Source organism: Rhinoderma darwinii, chromosome 5, assembly GCF_050947455.1.
Source record: "Rhinoderma darwinii isolate aRhiDar2 chromosome 5, aRhiDar2.hap1, whole genome shotgun sequence".
Lineage (NCBI taxonomy): Eukaryota > Metazoa > Chordata > Amphibia > Anura > Rhinodermatidae > Rhinoderma > Rhinoderma darwinii.
In genome coordinates, this window is record NC_134691.1 from 284,989,337 (window position 1) to 285,013,216 (window position 23,880).

At 41.3% G+C, this 23,880-nt stretch overlaps 1 protein-coding gene across 1 annotated transcript in view; it reads right to left on the reverse strand.

Moving 5' to 3' along the window:
- Positions 1 to 23,880, reverse strand: part of PLCL2 (phospholipase C like 2) — a 172,148-nt gene that overhangs the window by 10,444 nt on the left and 137,824 nt on the right. Inside the window, exon 6 of the mRNA XM_075827230.1 lies at positions 1 to 74. This exon is cut by the window's left edge and continues 36 nt beyond it. Within this exon, the coding sequence (XP_075683345.1) occupies positions 1 to 74 (74 nt within the window). The remainder of the gene's footprint in view (positions 75 to 23,880) is intronic.

Here is a 23,880-nt window from a genome sequence, read left to right on the forward strand (position 1 = left end):
GGCCTTAAGCATCTTTCTCTCTTTTAAACCTTCCTTCGCCCCGATGGAGTTGAGATTCTCGTGAAATTCCATGGCTGAAAAATAAACAATATAAAAGATGTATGTGAGACAACTGGCGTTTTTTCATACATCATTTATTTAATCTCCGTTTTCTCTTTTTCCTTTTTATAGTCATCCGGTTTAGACTAATCTGAAATTCATTAAGAAAATGAGAAGATTTTGAGAATTAAAAAGACTGGAAGCAGATTGGAAAAAGAAAATCTTTAAAGAGGAAAAAACAGGTCAGATTGGATTTATTAATGTTCAAGAAGGCATCACATGAAAATGGCCCTATTGACATGTGGATGGTGAGACGATACAAGGAGGAAATAAAATATTGCTTTTTTTTTTCTTTCACCACGGACTCCTGCTGTGCTACTTATAGATTTGTGAGTGAACATTAACTGGTTCCTGGCCACTGGCTGTGTATTTAGGGCCAGCGATCAGGGTCCTTAAAACCCGCGCCATAGACTATTTACGGCGCAGGTTTTAACTTGCTGCCCAAGTGATCGGGCAGCTGAATGTCGGGTCTCTGGCTGTCGGTGTCTGCCGGGGACCCTGAGGAGAGGATAGAAGCAGCTTTCGCTGCTTCGGTCTTCTCCGATCTCTTTTACACAGTGCTCAATGTGTATAGGAATAGAGGCAGCGGCCGCGCCGCTGTCTCTATTGGTCCCGGTGATCATGTGACTGGTCACATGATCGCCGGGTGCCGTTAGTGGCAGACTGCTGCTGGGTCTTACTAGACCCAGCACAGCCCTATTAGTGACAATAGTCACTATGAGAGGGCTGATTTCCACTATAACTGGGGCTGCTGTGCAGTGGAAAAAGATGGTTTAAAAGAATGAAAAAAAATATATAGAAAGTCCCCCAAAGGTATTTTCTGACCTTTGAGGTACAGACCATAGTAATAAAAAAATAAAAGTAAATTGCAAAAAAGAATTAATAATAAATACACATGAAATGCCCACCCCAAAAAAACTTTCCCCCCGCCAATCATTTTTGTAACGCTAGCCCTGACCCAATTACCCTAATATAGATATGTAATATATTAAAATTTACTATAGACAATGACGATCACAAATAAAAGTTCTATTTTAGGGTAAAACTATGTTGTTACCAAAAAAAAAATAGCTGAAAACTTTTTACTATTATTTTCAAACTTTAAGACTAAGAATTCTAAAATAGCAAAAAGGATGAGTATAAAAATGAAAAAAAAAGAAACCTGCATTGTCTACGGAAAAAAAAAAATCACATCGCTAGCCCAACAAATAAAAAAAGTTATAGCCATTTAACGAACGCGTGCTAAAAATGGCTAAACGGTGTCTGGTCCTGAAGGCTCAAAATAACTAGGTCCTGAACTGGTTAAACAATTGAAAAATTGACATATTTCTATATCATATCCATCTTCTTATAAATAGCGTTATGACTAAACAGCAAATAACTTTACAATCTGGGAAAGTTTGTGACTATTTGCAGCTTGGCAATAAAGATTCTTATGAAAATATTAAAAGGGATTTTCTGGGTTGGACTTGTCACTGGGATGGGAATTTGCAAAAGAACACTGAAATTGTTCTTTATTCCCCATGCCAGTCCCCAGTGGTGCTCTAATGTATGTAACATTACATAATGCAAGGCAGACACTTTGTCCAATGGCAGTAGGCTACTGTACATTTTGTCTATAGTGATGCAGCCACTTCTAAGTGACATGTCTATGTGATGTTACTGCACTACGAATGTAACTACAATAATGGTAATCTGCAGGGTGCACATGCCCAATGAGGACCAATGGCAGCATACAGTGGAAAAATGGCAATGGTAAGTTTCCCCCCCCCCTATTTCTTCCAGCTTCAAGGGGCTTTTGGAAAGTGTCATCAGCCAGTTTTCATTTTTTCCATCCTCATCTTGTTTTCTTGCGGGACGAGTTGTAGTTTTTAATGGCACCTTTTGATGTACCATATAATCTAGTGAAAAACTGGAAAATAATTCTTTGTGAGGTGGACTAGAAGAAAACCTGCGATTTCTCCATTGTTGAACTCTGTGTTAAAAACAACATGTTATCTAAATTCTGCAAGTCAATACGATTACGGCCATACCAAATTTACATAGATTTTTTTAGGATTTACTACTTTTACAGAAAGACAACTATTTGTTAAAAAAAAAATTGTTTTGTGTCACCATATTCTGCCACACAACTTTTTTTTTTGTTCATCTTGGCAGAACCAAGATGGCATACCTGTAGACCTTTATTATGTCCCCAGGCTGCCATGACATGGAGGGACAGAGAGGGCCACAATCTTTTTAACAGCTTAGATGCCACGGTTGCTATTGACCTCTACATCTAAGTGGTTAAACACCCGGGATCGGAGTTATCTGATCCGTTAGTGTGAGGTGTCAGCTATAATATACAGTTGACACAAAAGTATTCCACGATTCAACTAATACAGATACATTCATAATCCGAAATTACATAAATTGCAATACTGAAGCAGTCATTTACGTCAATGAATGCATAGAATGTAATCTGAAATACGTAGGCTGCACCAGCCGAAAATTCAAGACCAGAATAGTTGAGCATTTGGGCTACATTAGAAACCGCAATATTACGAACACCTCAAATGCCGTCAAACATTTTATCCACCATCATAACAGAACTGTAAACACACTTAAATGTTATGCAATAGAAAAGGTCCACATCCCCAAAAGAGGAGGAGACCTTAAACACAAAATATACAGGAGAGAAGCATATTGGATCTATAGGCTAAAAACAAGAGCCCCAAAGGGCCTAAATCTAAAAAAAGAAATGATGTTTCACTACTAACGTATATAAAAAAAAAGAATCGGCATCCCATTACTAAATATATTATGATAGCTATAAGGGGCTTCAATACATGACAAATAGCTGTAATTGGCCATCAAGATAAATTGCCCATTAGCTACATGAAAGACTAGAGATTATCACCATTCCCCGGTGTATTTCCCTAGTCACGTCCTTGATTTTTCCTTTTTTATTCTTTGCACCCAAATAAAATGTAATATAAAGTTCTACATATTTAAATAAACACCAGAAGGTAATACCAGCATAAGCCATATATTGGAAACTTCCAAATATGGCTAGGCACTTTAGGATTTACTTAACATTAAGCACTAGTACTTGTTTCTCCACAAGACAATCTCACCCTTTTATGTATGTCTTTAACTTATTTTATCTATATTGTGGTTCTGAGGTACTGACGGCTCAAGAGGTTAATATACGGACAAACTATTGTAACGTAATCATAATACATGTTCAATGTGCCAAACAAACTCGTTATAACATAGTTGCATCAGCATGCAATCAAGCCAATAAGAAAGTTTTCACTTGCAACATTCTACTACATAACAACCTTTCTCAGGGCTTCCTACTTTTAACCCTCTCGTGTCCCAATAGCTACGACAAGTTGTAGGGAGACCCAAAAGGTCCGCACATCCGGATTCCTACTGCGTTCCAGGGGCTTATCCCCTGGAACGCAATCAATTACATCGGACAGACCGAACAAAGGGAACAATTACATCATTGTAGTTGACAAAGTTATTTAGGCACGAACGTAAACACCCAGGATATTGTATCTAATCAAAGAATTCTATATGTCGCTCGATACTTATCTTTTTCTCGCGGACCTCTGGTTTCCTATGAGATGAAGTCATAAGGTACAACCTCCCCTTGCGCTCCAGGGGATTACCCCTCTGGAACGCAATCAACACAATGTGCTTGACCGGACATAAAACCCCAGCCACGTATGTCAGTTCCTCATTACCAGCCATGAGTAAGGACGCAGAAGGCGTCTGAAACGCGTAGGCACGATTTCTTGATCACCCTTTGTACTGGGAAAAATCCTGCTGTTTTTATTTTTTAATTTACAATAAAACTTGGAAGAAGTTTCCTCTTTTACATCCATACCAGCTCTGGATCCAACTCCTGCTTTTTTCTCTCCTTTCAATTTAAAGCTTAGCTGTTTGTGCTCTCTACTTTCCTTTCTTTAGTTTCTGAAACAAAAATATATTTCCCATGGAGCCAATATCTTTGTCAACCAAGCAAGCAATTAGCCTACAATCAAATCACTGTGATACCTGTCTTTAGAGGCGTAGCTAAAGGCTCATGGGCATGGTGCAAAAGTTCATCTTGGGCCACCAACTACTCTTCACTGCCAATGGGCACAGCCCGCAACTTTCAGCTGAATCGTTGGGTCTCTTAAGTGACCCATCGATGCAACACTAGTAGCCAGGGGCATTGCTAGGGCATTAAAAGATATGGGGCACAAACCCCAAGACATATGTTTTGACTCCCCCCAAAAAAATATATAGAAAAATCAGAGACAGCATATCTATAAGACTACAACACCTATAGCTACGCCACTGGATAGGAATAAATACATAAGTTCAGCAGACAATATTATACATGATAGAAACAGGGCCCAACTGACCCTATCACATGTGAAGGAAATCCATACAATGGCTCAGCAAACAGAATAACTGGATTAGATACATTGGCTCAGAATACAGTATCACACATGATAGACTTAGATACAGGGCCTAGCAGACAATATCACACATGATAGGCTTAGATATAGTGCCCCAGCATAAGTATACATATACTTACCCTCCTTGCTTTTGAGTCAGATCCTCTTGGGCTTCAGGCGCAGCACTGGGTCCTGATGCCGGTTAGTGTCACAACGTTATGTGCGCCGCTCATATAACGGCATGATGCTAAACTGCGGTAGGACCTAGCGATGCGCCTGAAGACCTAACTCAGGACCGAGGAGGGTAAGTATATGGAGATATTACTGTATTAACAGGGCTTTGTGTAGTTTACTACATAGGCCCCAGTTACTACAGTAACTGTAGACAAGATGTGGTGTGGTCAGGGGGTGGGATGAGCCCCCCTGGCTTTGGGGACCTGTCACCACTGCGACCCCTATGGCTATGCCACTGCTGACAGCTCTCTTCCTTTTCTTATATGTCCACAAGTGTGTGCTCGCTTATGTCTAAATAGGTAAGATCTTGTTCATTACATTTTAGTCGTGAACGAGTGTGTACTATGTGCGTTACCATGCAAAGGAATGTACATTTGCATTAGTGGTCTCCAACCTGTGACTCTCCAGCTGTTGTTAAACACTAAAAGTCCCAGACTGTAGCAGAAATATAAAAAAGTGGGCATCCAAATAAATGAGCACTCAAACTCTAAATGATCTTGAATATAAACCAATCTTTCTTGGCGAAAACATAACCATACTTTAAAAACATTTAAAATTAATACTTTATAACAAGAGGTATGTCAAAATAAGTGATAAAAAATAAATGATCGCCATATGGAAGAGAGAGCCCCACTCGTATTGATGCGAATTTAATTTAGGGCGTCTGCGGGGTCATTTAATTTTTAGGTCTGGTCTGGGGTCCGAGTGGTGCGGGGCACTATTTGGGCACAACTTTATATGGGGAACTATACATGGCACAATTTCATATGTGACAATTAGGGGAACACTATCTATATGGTGCAATTTTATATGGTGTACTATCTGTATTATGGCATTATTTTCTATGGGGTAATATCTGTATAGCACGATTTACTGTAAAGCACTGTCTCTTACTGCAGTACAGTATTTGGGGCACTGAGCAAAACAGCAGACACATTTTAAAGAGTAACAGTAGGTTGGCACTATTAAAGGGGGCAATAATTTGGTGGGTATGTAAGGGGGGTGGAGACGTGCTGGGGAAGCATAGAGCCAAAGATGGCTGTGCGGCAAATTTTACAAGGCAAGTCATAGCTGGAAGAAGTTGTCATGAATGTCTGGGCTGGATGGAGAAGATGAGAAAAAATAATGACTCCAATCAGAGAATATGTCACCTGGGAGTAAATGTATTTAATTGCTCATTCTACCTTTGACTGCGTCTGATCAGTAATTTATTATTAATCCAGTCTGGTGATACTCTGCAGACTGCATGTGTGATATCTGACCACTATAGGATCACTGTGTTCACTCTCAGTATAGTGGTAATATTCACTTACAGTTAATGATAATTTTGGTATTCCCATAGTGTATGTTTTATACAGCAACGGTATGGTGGTATTATTTAGTCACGGTATGGTGGGGTTATCAAGTCATGGTATGATGGTGTTATCCAGTCGAGGGTATAGTGGTATCCAGTCACAGTGTAGTGGATCTATTTAGTCACGGTATTGTGGTGTTATCCAGTCACGGTACAATGGTATTATGTAGTCATGGTATGCTAGAGTTATATAGTCATGGTATGGTGATGTTATGTACTCACGGTGTGGTGGTATTATTTAGTCACGGTATGGTGGCGTTATCCAGTCACGGAATGGTGGTGTTATCCAGTCACGGCATGGTGGTGTTATCCAGTCACGGTATGGGGGTGTTATCCAGTCACGGCATGGGGGTGTTATCCAGTCACGGCATGGGGGTGTTATCCTGTCACGGCATGGGGGTGTTATCCAGTCACGGCATGGGGGTGTTATCCAGTCACGGCATGGGGGTGTTATCCAGTCACGGCATGGGGGTGTTATCCAGTCACGGCATGGGGGTGTTATCCAGTCACGGCATGGGGGTGTTATCCAGTCACGGCATGGGGGTGTTATCCAGTCACGGCATGGGGGTGTTATCCAGTCACGGCATGGAGGTGTTATCCAGTCGCGGCTTGGGAGTGTTATCCAGTCACGGCATGGTGATGTTATGTAAACAGAGTCCAGTACAGCAATAGAGCATGTGAATCTTGGGGAACACAATCCACACCACTGAACACCAGGACCCAGCTGTGCGTTAGGTAGGACTGTCTTTTGTAAAAGTCACCGAGGGTCGTCTACATTTATCAATTGTGCCATTGATTACAATTATTTCTACAGCATCACAATTGGTGATCAATAATAAATACAAATTGTATTGTTGATCTTCACTTTGTGAACACTCATCAATTATAACTACAAATCATGACGATAAATGGTAAATGTGCCTTTAATAGGGGTGTATTCAAGCATACTGCTGGACCTATAAGATGAAAGTATTGCCCTGCTCACAGCGCGGCATATAAAAAGGACTAGAAAGAAACACTAAAATTACATTCAATATAAAGTGCTCACTGTATAGGGCCTGATCACATTTTGCATGAAATATAAAATAAAGTGTTGTCTACACCTTATTTAACATTAAAAAAACCAGACACATTGTCAGATGCAAAATGTTCCAAAAGTAAATTCCTCCCAGGTACTACACTCTTTATAGGGGACACTGGAGAAATTACATGAAGGTCATTCGTATGATTCATACAAGTGTAGCACGATGATTGAAATGTATAATCTCATAAATCATATAATAAAAAAGTTATTACCATAGATCAAAGAAGATCTATGAAAAGAGATGTAATGTACGGTATCTTGGGTAGAACAATATGCTTGCTTGAGGAGAATAGTTCAGATATAATAGTTATACAATCTTTACAATCTATTTTCTTACAACAAAAGATATACAATGTCATTTATTATTTAATTGATTGTTGGTTGTATTACTATTGATGTTTTCTGATGCCTTCTGTGCTCTTTTTTAATTGTCCGGATTGTATGACACCGTACCATATGGGGAAGGGGTCACTAACTTCACGAGTCAGTTTTCACCCCCCCACACACACACCTTTTTTTGCTAAGCCTTAATATATCTCCCTCCTCACCCCGTTGTGTTATGGTACTGCCCTATTTTATAAGTTAACGCCCCTCAGTCAACATTGTATGGTACCCTCCAATGAATATAAATAAGTGTGGGCAGTCTCATTTCTGGCCGCCTTATCAGAGCTGCCTGCCCTCCCTATTGTGAATTTTTTTGTATTTAAAAATGTTGGTTCTTATTGTTTTTTTGCTTTATTGTGGTTATGATTTTTTATCTTTATTACAACAAGTCACAGCTGGCGGTCAGTTTATTGAGGAGATGACGTAATGGATTTGAAGGCGGACTTGCCCGCTGGGAGGCTGGTGGCTGGCATACCGCTTTAGATCATGTGTTTCATTTTGGAAAGGAATTTTAAAATGTTATGTTGGAAAATCATAATAAAAGCTGTGACCGACCTCTGTCCAACAAAAAGTTTATAAGTGTGTTGTGTGTTTATTTATTGGGGGGAGAGCAGGAGGGCCATTTTTCCAGCTGCTGGTTTATTATGTTCTCAGCCATCTTAATACAGGGTACAAACATCTAAAAATTTTAACATGTGGGCTAAGGCCTCAAGACATTTGGGGCAAAAGTATTGTATATCTGACCAAAGTCTGTGCGGAGTGGATTATGTAATTTGTTCGTTATATTTAGCTACCAGTGTTGGAATAATGTATGTAGCTTTAAGATCCTGGATGGATTTAATTGTGCAGTCGAAGCTGTCATCTTTCATAGACAATACACCCCCATTAGTGAAGCAATAATATTTTAGGTCAAGGAGTTGCCGAATGTCCCATAGAGGACTTGACATGAATGTGCGGACACTTGACTGTACACTTAAAATTTGCATCAGAATCTAGTTATCAAGCAGAATATCAAGTGATATAAGAGAGACATGATGAGGCTGGTTATTCTGGACTTTTTGTAATAATGCAACTATGGGAGGTGGGATAATTGAAAGGTGTAATGTGTAGGGAATTATTTGCCACATCCAAAATCCAGTAGCATTTTGTGTTCTTTATGAAGGAGGTTGAAAACAGTGTTTATTAGGCTGGAAACTGTCCAAAAATTTTAGAGGCGAAATGTAAAATTTCTTAGACAATAAAGGCTCATGCACACGGTCGTATTCCAGATCGGTATAACCCGGAGCCTAAATACAATGATAATGCATTTTAATAGTGGATCCTGTACCTTGAACAGTATTTATCGAAGAATACTGTCCAAAACACTAAATCCAATACAATTTTTCCAGCATTGCCCGTAATGCATAATTCATACTGAGCACTGAAATGCACACAGCTATGTGAATGAGGCTGGCTTTGGAAAGTACTAAAGGGCTACCCCCGCTACCACTTGTTGATCAGTGGAGATCTGACTGGCAGGAACTTACCAATCCGCACCAATCCTCCTGCCAAAGAAGCTTTGTTCTCAGGACCAGTAGGGTCCCAGAGGTCAGACCCCATAGATCTTAATGTTATGGCATATCCTAGCGATTATTAAAGCTTGCACTAAATTCTATTTAAAAAGATCAAACAAAAACGAACAAAAAAATACTGGCAATACTTAATGAACCACAAAGTAGGGTTATCTAATGCCTTACAATACCCACATAATTGTGCCATATACAGTGTCCACATATAGTACCTGCCTGTTTTCTGTTGAATTCATGCACTGCTGTTGCCACCGGTAGTAGTAAAACACTGATGGTATAAAGCGTGGAGCATCTTATAGCTCTAAGATATCTTAGGCAGTAGCGTTACACCAGGTTCACACGAGCATGTTCGGTCCATAAAATGTGGACCGTATGTCGGCCGCATTTCCCGGACCGAACACACTGCAGGGAGCCGGGCTCCTAACATCATAGTTATCTATGACGCTAGTAGTCACCGCCTCGCTGCGGGAAAACAGTCCCGTACTATAATCACGTTTTCAGTACGGGACAGTTTTCCGCAGTGAGGCAGTGACAACTAGCGTCATAGATAACTATGATGCTAGGAGCCCGACTCCCTGCAGTGTGTTCGGTCCGGGAAATGCAGCCGACCTAGGAATGATTTATCACGGACCGAACATGCTCATGTGAACCAGGCCTTCGACTTCTGAAGCGGTTTTTAGGACACTTTCACTTCCCATTTGTGTATAAAGGCCTAAAAATATCTGACTTTCAGTCCTTAACCGATTCCCCTCAAAATATTTACTTTTACTATGTGCATGCATAGTACATTCCTCTCCTCTGTACACTTGGTGTAAATCCCATTTCTTCCTCCTTAGCAGCAGCGGGCATTTATTTTTACTAATGTTTCTATTTGCAATCTATACTAGTGAATCTTGTCATTTTCTCCTTTTTTTTTTAATCTTTTCTAAAATACTTTTTTCATCTCTTTTGATACAATACGTATTTTTTTCTCATGTACAACAATGTGTAGCTGCATGCTTAAATTTACCAGACAAAGAAATATTTTAATGAGCTGCACAAAGTATTCAGCTGTTGGCCTTCTCACTTCCTTTTCCGTGTTTTGTGTCTTAGCAAATGTTGCCAGATCAGATATGTGGAGTGCATGTAATGTGCGGCACGTGTTTAAATAAGATCCTTAAATGTGGTACAGCTGCAAGTTGAAAAATAAACTTACGTTGCGTTTTTAGACATATGGCTCAACGAGAGTATCACTTTTATGTTACAAAATAAGAAATACACCCACAATAAAGCCCTTAATGTTCTCATTACAGCAGATATGGTATTATATACTTATCAGCAAATATTCAACTCAGGAGAGCGTAACACAGATTATTCAGCAATAACTAGTGGGGCTGGGAAATATTTCAAAAGGAATTTAATCCTTGAGGGCTGTTGCACACAGCCTATTCAGGAACCCGATCACATGTCTTTATGTATTACAATGGGGGACGTATATACCACCAGTACACGGCAGCATTTTTAATGCATTGTCCACAATAAAAAAATAAAAATAAAATCCAGCTTGCTCCATCAGATGCAGTAAATAAGGCCATATTATCCTATAGAAGCACTGCTTTCAATGCATCAAAGGAGGATATGGTGCAATATACGTCATTCAGTATGGAAAAGTACTGACCACAATATGGTATGGTTTAGAAAATAGACAATTCTAGGAAAATGTTCTTTCGGAAAGAGTCATCTCAGTTTTCAATGATATGGTTTTCCCCAAGTTAACGGGGAAAACTGCAACCTAGACGCCTCAAAAACCACCTTTGTGAAAATAGGATTTTCTCCCATTTTATTGTCAGAGTTGAAATCCACGGTAAATCTGGATCAATGGAGTTTTGCCATGCTTCAGACAGCACTTTCGGTGCAGAATCTGCACTAAGAAATCCACAGAAAATTTTCTGTAGTAGCCAATGTTGGCACCTACCTGCATTGTGCAAATGAGATCAGAACGGAGATAGGACTTATAGGAACACTCCAGGCAAAGCTGTGTTAAATGGAATGACCTATTGTTTATATTAACTTTTTATGTCAAACATATTTAAGAATTTTTGGCGATTTGTTTTATTATTTTCAATGTCACTAACTATATTAAAAAATAATCCTAAATCTTGCAGTTTTCACACTGGCCACTGAGCCTCACAATCGCCTGACACTTCCTGTTCTGTAGAGATCACTTCTCAGCAGTCATCTTATTATTATCACAGGCAGGATTACAATGTAAGGTAACACCGCTTTATAGATAAAACATGCTGTATACAGCAGCTCAGGCAAGAGGGATGCACCCATAATCATGTACAGAAAATAGAATTAAAAAAATAAAAAAAGATTAGAAAAAGTTTAACTATCTGGTTTTAATGAGCAAAAAAACTGGTTATACATTCAATTTAAAGGGGTTATCCGGGTTTTTAAAATTCATGGTCGATCAGCTGTGGCGCTCATACATTGTTTCCCTCATATTCATACTCTGCACATGCTGTTACATTTGTATTGCCCCCCTATTCCATTCAAGTGATGGGACTGTGGGGGCAGTGCTTGACAGTAATTATCTCTTTAGTGTTTTTTCTTTTAATCCTTGTGTCATGTTCTGGCCCCTCTGGTACTGCACAATATCAAAGTGTATCAGTATTAACCGGAGTGTTCATTTAAAATAATAGAAGCACGATAAAAGATCAAGTACCAGCATTTTTTTTTTTTGCTTTCTCTTTTTCCCTTTTCTCATTCAGATGAACTGTGGCAATAAAAGTGTTTATACAATACATGCCCAGACTTTTTACACAGCTGTAACATCTTTTTTATGCAGCGACTTCATTGTCGTTGTGTAGATTTATAGCACAGCGTTGTGGTGTGACCCTGTTTATATTAGCAGCATGGCTCCTGAGCAGTTCTACTGAGGATCAGAGGGTCCCGCAGTGAAGAAAACTACTGGGCTTACAAGCTCACAAGAGAGTTAACAACTCATTATATCGTAGTTCAGCACTTATTTTTACCAATTTATCTCCAAATGTAAAAGGACACATGCAGTCGCAGAAATTTCTGCAACAAAATCCTCCACATGTGACTGCACCCTTAGGATTCCAAATTAATTGTTTTCAAATAAATATTAACACTTATAACCCAATTACCACCAGTGAACTTCTTAATCCTGATGGATTTCAAAAGTGAAAAATTTAATTTTCACCTTCTCAGTCGTATGCTAGTTTTCCCAATAACTATAATCATCCTGCCCATAGCTAAAAAACATAAAACTATCATTAAATCTATCACCTATGCTGTAGTTTTCAACAGCTTATAAAAATCTAAAAGTGTAGAATTACCCCAAAAAATGAAAATAATATTTAAAATTCACTGCCACTTGTTGGCGATGGCAGATATGATCCACTCTACATCCCCTTCTGTCAGAGATGTATCCCTCCTGTAATGTCAGAAGATTAATGCGGGGGTAGACAAAATGGGTCATCGAGGGAACAAGGACCATCCTTAGGCAAGGGATATCATTGCTGCATCCCTCCATCACGAACGTCAGTGGAGGGATGTGTATCCAAAAAAAGGGGGCATACAACAAACCATGTTGTCATCCGTTACAGAAGGAATGTGTGATGGGGGTCTCAGGCGGGGGATGTTATCCCTCTGGTTAGGCAAGGGTTGCTGAATGGGGTTTGTATACAATTATATTATCGTCTCAGCTTACAGCAAACTGTGATCTTGAAATTGGTGCGGAATTAAAATATAAAAAATACAAGAAAGCGGGGGAACTTTTCAATATGCAATGAATAAACTTTATATGAGTGGATACCCCCTTCAACTGGTATATACACACACATTGCCTAGGGTACCACAAATGCACCGCTCTGCCCATGGGGCAGGATTAGCAGAGTTGATGCACTGAGGACATTGTAAGAAGAAGTTTGAGGACAACTATATTTGTGCCAGAATTAAAAATAACTGAAAATGCTGAATGTGAAGACGTATAATTTTTTTTTTTTTCATTTTCACTATACAGTCAAGTGAGGACATGTAGTGTTTGTCACTTCTCCTTTTCTTGGAATAAAGTCTGGTTCATCATTAGGTTGAGTCCACGGTGTCATTTATCTGTAATCTTTATTATCCTCCATCAATCAGTCACAGCTACGACAACTATTCTCAATGGTAGTGTCAGTATAATTTTATGGTTCCCAAACGCATATTCATTCCAGCTCTTATCACTCTTATTAGTTGCCCACTGCAATTCTAACATCAAACCAGTTTCCAAGAGAAGTGTTCGAAAACACTTGCAAATTAATCTTAAAGCTGTGTTAAATTCTCCTGATAACAGTACATTAAAGATAAAGTAGTAACACAGACGGCACTATATAACTAAGGCTTCGTTCACATCTGCGCTAGGGTCCCATTCCGTCGGAGCGGGACCCTGACTCACACAAACGGAAACCAAAGGTTTCCGTTTCCATCACCATTGATTTCAATGGTGATGGCTCCAGTGCCAATGGTTTCCGTTTGTCTCAGTTGTGCAAGGGTTCCATCATTTTGACAGAATCAATAGCGTAGTCGACTACGCTATTGATTCCGTCAAAACTACGATACCCCTGCACAACTGAAATACCGTAGTCGCACAGCTTAGTATTGAAAGACATGAATGTAGTGAGCGGGGCTGCAGCTGTGTGATACAGCCATTGTCCCGCTCCTGACAAGTGTGCGCGCCTGGTCAGCATCAGGTGATGCGGCCGGCGCTGCACTAATGAGCGGCAAACAGAGAATATGGTGGGCGCCAATGAACGGAGGTATACTGGGACCACGTGATGTAAACGAACTAATGACAGCTTAGAGCTTAGTTTACGGTCACAGACCCAGGAAGGTAAGTATAATAATGGTTTTGCTGTTTTACTTATAAGGCTGGGTTCACACGAGCACATTAACGTCCGTAATGGACGGACGTATTTCGGCCGGAAGTCCCGGACCGAACTCAGTGCAGGGAGCCGGGCTCCTAGCATCACAGTTATGTACGATGCTAGGAGTCCCTGCCTCTCCGTGGAACTACTGTCCCGTACTGAAAACATGATTACAGTACGGGACAGTTGTCCTGCAGCGAGGCAGGGACTCCTAGCGTCGTACATAACTATGATGCTAGGAGCCCGGCTCCCTGCACTGTGTTCGGTCCGGGACTTCCGGACGAAATACGTCCGTCCATTACGGACGTTAATGTGCTCGTGTGAACCCAGCCTAAGTGTTACTAATGTTTTTTTTGGTGTGTTTTTTACAGGTTTGGTCGTTGGACTACGTCAGATTTGAGGACTACTTCGATAACGGCATTTTTTTTCCCAATAAATTGGTTAATGACAGTTGTGTGGGGGGTTTTATTTCAATAAATAATTTTTTCTGTGGGTCTGTTTTTTTTTTAAACTTTATTACTACTGCCTTAGTAATGGTGCCTGTCTGATAGACAGCGTCCATTACTAAGGTGGGGCTTAGTGTTAGCCGGTGAAGAGTCTAACATAACCCCGGTGCCGGGAAGAGCCGGGTAAGATCCAGTACTTAACCATCTGAAGTGATGGTCGGGCACCGGGGTGGCCGCAGGCTGGTATTATTAGGCTGGGAAAGCCCAAAACCAATTGGTCTTCCCACCCGATAAAGCTAGGCTGCTGCTTTATTGTATCTGGCTGGTCATGAAAAATGCGAGGACCCAACGTCTTTTTAAAAAAAAAAAAAAAAATTTTAAAAAACAAACATGGGGTCCACCAATTTTTAACCAGCTAGAAATAACAACGCAGCAGGCTGGCATTACTAGGGTGGGAAGGGCCACTGGTTTGGGCCTTTCCCACGCTAATAATACCAGCCTGCGGCTGACCCAGTACCAGACCATCACTACAGATGGTCGGGCACTGGATTGTACCCCGCTCTTCCCGGCACCCCTGGTGGCGGTGGGTACCGGGATAATAATGGGGGGTTAGTGTTAGCCTCTTCACCGGCTAACACTAAGCCCCACCTTAGTAATGGACGTGGTTTATCAGACTGCCACCATTACTAAGGCAGTAGTAATGAAGTTAAAAAAAACACCCAACACAGAAAAAAAGTTTTATTGAAATGAAAGCCCCCCCACACAACCCTCACTAACCATTTTAATGGAAAAAAAAACGCTGTAATCAAAGTAGTCCTCGAATCAGACATAGTCCAATGATCAAACCTGTAAAAAAAAACAAAAAAAAACACACACACATTAGTAACACTAATTAGTAAAAAAGCAAAACCAATTGCTATACTTACCTTTCTGGGTCTGTGACCGTAAACTAAGCAGTGACAGCTCTAAGCTTTCATTGGTTAGTTTGCATCACATGGTTCCTGGTTACCTCAGTTCATTGGGCTACCTTTAATAGTAAGACAATGTACTGAGGAAACCAGCAGTGTGTAATTTGCTCCAATCAGGAGGGGGGGGGGGGCACTGCTGGAGTGTTGGTTTTTTTCAAAATATTCTAAACTGTGACCTGATCAATAATAGAGGAGATGGGCCCCAGTGTTCATGTGGGGTGCAGAGGAGGGAATGTTAATCGGGTAGCACTGAGCATTTATTTTAGGGTATGTCCACACATAGCGTAAACACTGCGGATTTTCCGCAAGGATTTCATTACAAAAACTCTGCAGCATAATACAGTACCAGCAAAGTTCATGAGATGTGAACAAATCTCATCCACACGCTGCATAAAAAAACACACCGAAAAACCATTCATAAATTGACCTACGGTGCGTATTTTTGCGGGATCGCTGGTTTTCCCTATTGAATTCACACATTGCAATTTTTGCGGCGTGAAATCTGCGTTATCGGGGGCGTCAGCAGTAAAAGGGCAGCCCCAAACTGCAAATAGTGCCCTGCTAGTATACAGTATAGCATACCTCATCAGAGAAAGATTATAGGGTCTAGGTGAGGGTTAAGCAAAACAGGTGACTACCTAAGGCTCATAAGGGGGGTGGGAGCCATTTATGGATTAAAAAAAACATACAAAAGTGATTGAAGTCAGATGTCTGCAGTGTACCCTCCTACCAATGACAGTATTATTTTATCTATCTTATTAAATATCATTATTAAAAGGTCAGTTCTTGTCTATGAAAGCATGACTAAACATTTAAAAGTTACTAATATTCCCTAATTTTTGAGTAAAAAAGCCAAATTCTTCAATTCAAATCCAAATGGTTTCCAAATCCATTATGTAATGTTTCAAACTTTTCCTTCTAATTATTCGTGTAAAAACTAGTTACGTAACTGCAGCTGAGAGATTAAAGAGGATAGGAGAGATGGATAGTCAATTAGGTCATTGATTTCTGGCCAATTCTAACAACTAATCCTGCCACAAACATTTATGTGATTAATCTGATTTCTCATTTACTGATCTTAAGTAGCTATTTGACAATCTTTTTGGATTGTGCATATGTAATGCTGGCCACATGTCATCATTGTATTTACGTTGTGTTTTTACTATTCATTATCTCAGTGTACATGACGTCAGCAGTACAATTAGGAGTTCCTGAAAAGCAAATTGGTTGCGGAGGCCAATCCTTCAGTAAATGGATCTGTAAATTAATATAGGAAAAAAGATGAATAACCTAATGAGATGGTGGTTAGTTTGAAATGGTGATGTTTGCCAGTATAGCAGGCACAGCCCTGCACATTGATCTGAATTGTGCTTTTCTTGCAAACATGCAGGGCTTTCTGACAATCAGTATTCTTTTTTCAAATCTGCTACTTCTCAAGAGATTTTCAAAACGGCCAAAGCTCACAAATATTCATACTTTATATTTTGGGAGAACAAACTCTGTATGGAGCCTCGTCTCTAGACTGCCTTACTCCGATACCATAGTGTGCAAGTTGGTCTAGCAAAGGCACAAATATATAGACGATTAAATGGGAAAAAGGATGTGGAGTTTAAATACTTCTGAAAATGGAAAAGGATAATACCATGACTGACACAGAAGCAACGTTAAGATGTGTGGGAAATGGCACCTATAGTAGTAAGAAATAATCAATTTAGAATGTTTCAGTTATTTACAGTCTACTATGCATACTACTCGTTATTAAAATATTAAATATTAAAATTTTAATATTAAAAAGTTATTAAACAAAATGATTTCCAGGAGAGATGATAAATGTTCCAGGTGCAATGGGTCAAATGCAGACCCAGACGCTATCAACACTGGGTAAATATTGTGGAAGACCTTCATAAAGTTTTTGTGATAAGAGATTCCGCTTGAACCATTGATTATTATACTGGAAAGAAAAATTTAAATAAGAGAAAATTGTAAAAGAGTTGCGGTTGGGTTGAAAGCTGTATCAGCAGCGAAAAGATTGATAACATATAATTGGAAAGCAGAAGCTTCAAAGCTGCCCCAAGCTTTGAAGCTTGGGGAAACCGATTGAACTTTGAAGTTTGTGGGAGCTGAAAAATGCTTATTGATGGATATGGGACAAATCAAAAGTTTTTTTTTCTACGTGGTCCCCTTGGTTGGTCAGTTAAAAGTGAAGGGAGGGAAAGCAGAGGAAAAGGTGAAAACCAAGAGGGATTGAAAGCTCATTTTTCAATTATTTTATTATGGGGGTTTCGTGATGGGGGGGGGGGGGGGGGTTTCGTGATGGGGGGGGGGGGGGTTATTAGAATATAAGATTGCAAAATGTATAATTATCTTATATTTAAAGTATTGTTACTGGAACAAAAAAAAACAAAAAATATAAAAACGATGATCCTGTTTATTGCAGAAGCGTGTGAAATAAATAGGATCATTATTTTTTCACCTATCTGGTTGTGCTGCCTCAATCTCCTCTTTCCTCTAAGTTCATAACTTAGATGTGACAGATTTCAGGTGTCTCTGACACGCAGGACCCGCTGACACTGAACCCGTCAGGTCCGCGGGACTAACGGATTCAGGTCTTAGCCCATGACACTGCTGCTCTGTATAGAGAATACAGAGCAGCTGTATCTCAAAAAGTAAAATTTTTATTAAAAACTATTTAGAAAGTTGCACCAATCACAATGACTTTTATTTTTTTTTTTAAATGGCATTCAAAGATTTACATAGCCTTTAAGCTTCGTTCACAATAATGTCATGGCTTCCATTAATAACGGAGCCAATTATAGCTTTGATTGATCTGCTTTTAAATGGATCCCAATGAATCCTAAAGGATTTCATTGATTTACCATGAGTCCATCAGGTTTCCATTCAGTTTATTTTCTTATTGATGGCAAGAATAGTGTTAGCCATCAAAGGAAATAAAAACTAGACAGAACGGGCACCAATGTGAACAGAGCCAAACAGTAATGTTGAAATGATCACTATTCAGGATGTACGAAAATGTAAAATAAAATATATATAGTCATTTAGATGATTTCGGACTTGGTTTTCCAGGAGCATGTTCTTACCATCTAAACCCATCTTTTTTTTTTTTTTTCAGGAAAGCATGAATAGTATATGAGAGGTATTTCAAAAGGAATTGTTGGGGAATTATGAAAGGTACTTACATATTGGTAATAGAAAATAAAGAGAAATAACTCCAGGAACGACACTGAATGCAGTTGAATAGTTATAAGCTATTGAAATTCACACAAACGCAGGCGGAGGCTTAAATATACATATATTTAGATCATGCACACTGTGCTTTTGTGTATTGAGCATTTAATCCTCATAGGGACCAATGAACATTTCATTATATAGCTTTATAATCCGGTTCATTATATAGTTCTGCATGAATGTGGGCATCAGGGGTCTTCAATTTATTTTCCTGTTCCGTGCCATCTCCATTTCATCTGCAATAATTGTCATTCTTTACTGTAACCTCACATATTTTCCCAACAGGAGTTTCTATAATAAAACAGAGGTCTAAACAGCAACTCTGAATCAATAGTGACTACCGACCATCTATACAGAATAAAACTACATTTAGTAGTAGGGTAAACTAATGGTTTTCTGTGACTTTCAAGTGAATCTGTGTTAAATAAACTTAAAGTGGATCTATCAGCTGAATATGTTGCCCTATGTAATAGTAGTGTATCGCAGGGACAGGTGCGTCATCCTATTAGGCAAAGCGGCACAAAAAAAATTGTGCCATTTGATTTAAAGAATAATCCAAACTCCTAGTTATGAGTCTAGTGTATTCATAAGGAGCGTGCCGCCCCCCGCCCTTCTCAGCGGTGAGTATGCAGATAAACAGCAGACTGACGTTAATCATTGTAAGAATGTCGGGGGGAGGCAGGGGAGCGCTCTCCTCATGAATACACTGGACTTATAACAAGGAGTCTGGTGTATGAAAATGTACGGTCTAGGAAGAAAAAAATAAAACTGCGCTGGAATCATGGAGACAGCGCTATTCAGGTCAGTTAAATTTATATTTAAAAAAAAATCAGCACACAAAGTTAATTCTTAGAAAACACGTTATTAAAAGGGGTATTTGCTTTAAGGTGACATCATTTTTGAGATCTAAAAATTTTTTCCCAATAAATTTACGAGGGCCTAACATTACCACTTGTAATGGCTTCATGTAGTGCATTATGGACATGCGTATGTGGAAAACCAAAGCACATCAACAAGAGCTTTCCTTGAGATCCCAGCTTGAGGTCCATATCTTAAAGAGGCTCTGTCACCACATTATAAGTGCCCTATCTCCTACATAATGTGATCGGCGCTATAATGTAGGTGACAGTAATGCTTTTTATTTAGAAAAACAATCTATTTTAAACCACTTTGAGCGATTTTTAGCTTTATGCTAATGAGTTTCTTAATGCCCAAGTGGGCGTGTTTTTGCTTTAGACCAAGTAGGCGTTGTACAGAGGAGTGTATGACGCTGACAATCAGTGTCATGCACTCCTCTCCGTTCATTTACACTGCAGATAGCGATATAGTTATATCGCTATGTGCAGCCACATACACAAACACGAACTGTTATGGCAGGAAGGAGGTGAAGGGAACAAGTGAGCCCTAATCTACCCACCGCCCTGTCCCTGCCTACTTGCAACGACCCGTCCTAGGCGACGGGGTACAACTTGGCGGCGGTCCCTACGCTAAGTGCAAGGGGATACAAACAGGGAACAAGCAAGGGAAGGGGCAGTAGCCCACGGAACACCGTGAGAAAATGGAGTGGTGAACGAGCCAGTCAGGATCAGGATGTAGTGGAGTATACAAACGCAGAGCACGGAGCAGGAAGCAAGCCAGGGGCAGAGCGAAGCAGGATAAGCGGGAACTGAAGCAAGGCAGAAGCACGGCAGAAGCAGGCTGGAGCAAGGCAGCAGTGGGGCCAGGAATCCAAGAAGAATAACAAGCAATGAGGAAGAGAAAACGGCAGGTATAAATGGACAGGGGGCGGAGCTAACTCAGACTGACGAGGCCGCGATAGGCTCTCCCACTCCTGAGCCTGCCACCCTGATTGGTGGACGCCGATGTCAGTCTAAGAGGTCTGGCCTCAGGTGTCGACTGATTAATCCTGAGAGTATCCACAGACGTAGTGCCTGGCAGATCCTTTACAGTACTCCCCCTTTTATGAGGGGCCACCAGACCCTTACTAGGAGGACCCGGTTTAGTGGGGAAGAGAAGGTGGAACCTCCTGACCAATACCCCAGCGTGAACATCTCGAGCAGGTACCCAAGTCCTCTCCTCCGGCCCGTATCCTCTCCAATGGACCAGGTACTGGAGGGAGCCCTGGATCATCCTACTGTCCACAATCTTGGCCACCTCGAATTCCACCCCCTCAGGGGTGAGAACGGGAACAGGAGGTTTCCTCGAGGGGGACCAGGACGGGGAGCAGCGTTTAAGGAGAGAGGCATGAAAGACGTAGTTTATGCGAAAGGATGGGGGCAGCTCCAGACGGAAAGGATACAGGGTTGAGGACTTCAATGACCTTATAAGGCCCAATAAATCGGGGAGCAAACTTCCTGGACGGGACCTTAAGGCGCAGGTTCCTAGACGACAACCACACCAGATCCCCGACGACAAACCGGGGGTTAGCAGAACGTCTTCTATCAGCCTGAATCTTTTGTACGCTCTGGGACGCCTCTAGGTTCTTCTGAACCTGGGCCCAGACTGTGCACAGTTCCCGATGAACGTCCTCTACCTCGGGATTATTGGAACAACCAGGAGAAACGGAGGAGAACCTTGGATTAAACCCGAAATTACAGAAAAACGGGGAGACCCCTGACGAGTTACTGACCCGGTTATTCAGGGAAAATTCGGCGAGGGGAAGGAATGAGACCCAATCAAATTGAGTCAGAGATGAAACACCTTAAATATTGTTCCAGGGATTGATTAGTCCTTTCCGTTTGGCCATTAGTTTCGGGATGGAAGGCGGAGGAGAAGGACAGATCAATCTCCAACTTTTTACAAAAAGCTCTCCAAAATAAGGAAACAAATTGTACCCCTCTGTCAGAAACGATATTGACTGGGGCCCCATGGAGACGCAAAATGTGTTTAACAAACAAAGAAGCTAACGTCTTGGCGTTAGGTAGTTTCTTAAGGGGCACAAAGTGGCACATCTTGCTGAAGCGGTCTACTACCACCCACACCACCGACTTGCCCTGAGATGGAGGCAAATCGGTGATAAAATCCATGGAGATATGGGTCCAAGGTCTCTGGGGAATGGGCAAAGAACGTAGTAAGCCCGCAGGTCGGGACCTAGGGGTCTTGGACCTAGCACAAACCTCACAAGCGGCGACGTAAGCCCTAACGTCTTTAGGCAACCCAGGCCACCAATAGTTTCTGGTAATGAGGTGTTTGGTACCCAAGATGCCAGGATGACCAGATAGTGCGGAGTCATGGTTTTCCCTGAGTACCCTTAGCCGGTATTGCAGGGGGACAAACAGCTTGTCCCCAGGGAGGTTCCCGGGAGCTGAACCTTGATCAGCCGCAATGTCAGAGGCTAAATCAGAATCAGTGGCAGAAACGATTATACCAGGGGGTAAAATACAAGCAGGATCCTCCTCAGAAGGAGGATTGGCCATGAAACTACGTGACAGTGCATCAGCCTTTATATTTTTGGACCCAGCCCTATAGGTAACCAAGAAGTTAAATCTGGTAAAGAATAGCGCTCATCGAGCTTGTCTAGGATTAAGCCTCCGGGCAGATTCTAGGAAAACCAGATTCTTGTGGTCAATAAGGACCGTTACCTGGTGTCTGGCCCCCTCCAGGAAGTGACGCCACTCTTCAAAAGCCCATTTAATGGCTAAAAGTTTGCGGTTGCCAATATCATAGTTACTCTCCGTGGGCGAAAACTTCCTAGAGAAGTAAGCACAGGGGCGGAGATGGGTGAGGGAGCTGGTACCCTGGGACAAGACGGCCCCCACTCCCACCTCGGACGCGTCAACCTCCACAATAAATGGCTCCCTTTGGTTGGGCTGAACCAGCACGGGGGCCGAGATAAAGCACTTCTTGAGGGTCTCAAAAGCCTGGACGGCCTCAGGAGGCCAGTGGAGGACATCAGCACCCTTGCGAGTGAGGTCCGTAAGAGGCTTAGCGACAACCGAGAAGTTGGCAATAAATCTCCTGTAATAGTTAGCGAACCCCAAAAAACACTGTAGCGCCTTCAGGGAGGAAGGTTGCACCCATTCCGCCACAGCCTGAACCTTGGCAGGGTCCATGCGGAATTCATGAGGAGTGAGGATTTGACCCAAAAATGGTATCTCCTGTACCCCAAACACACATTTTTCGGTTTCCGCAAGCAGATTATTTTCCCGGAGGACCTTCCTGACATGCTCTACGTGGGAGGACCAGTCCTTGGAAAACACCAGTATGTCATCAAGGTACACTACAAGAAAGTTTCCCAGGTAATCTCTCAGAATTTCATTAATAAAATTCTGGAAGACGGCAGGGGCATTACACAACCCAAAGGGCATGACCAGGTATTCGAAATGACCTTCGGGCGTGTTGAACGCAGTCTTCCACTCATCCCCCTCTTTGATGCGGATAAGGTTATATGCCCCCCGTAGATCGAACTTAGAGAACCATTGGGCCCCCTGAACCTGATTAAAAAGATCCGGAATCAAAGGAAGGGGATACTGGTTCCTTACTGTGACCTTATTCAAGTTCCGATAGTCAATGCACGGCCTAAGACCACCATCCTTCTTCCCCACGAAGAAGAAGCCAGCACCTACAGGAGAAGTCGAGGGGTGAATGAAACCCTTGGCCAGGCATTCTTGGATATACTCCCTCATAGCTTCACGTTCAGGACATGAAAGATTAAATATCCTACCCTTAGGAAGCTTAGCACCAGGTACCAAATCGATGGCGCAATCGTAATCTCTATGAGGGGGCAACACCTCGGAGGCCTCCTTAGAAAACACATCAGCGAAGTCCTGAACGAACTCAGGTAGCGTGTTTACCTCCTCACGGGGAGAAATAGAGTTAACCGAAAGACATGACGTCAGGCATTCATTACCCCATTTGGTGAGATCCCCAGTATTCCAATCAAACATGGGATTATGCAGCTGCAACCAGGGAAGACCTAATACCAGATCGGACGATAATCCCTGCATCACCAGTACAGAGCACTGCTCCAAATGCATGGAGCCAACAAGGAGTTCAAAAACAGGAGTATGCGGAGTAAAATAACCATTAGCAAGAGGAGTGGAGTCGATACCCACTACCGGGACAGGATAAGGCAAATCAATAAAAGGCATTTTTAGAGACATAGCAAATTCCACAGACATGATATTAGCAGATGAGCCAGAATCCACG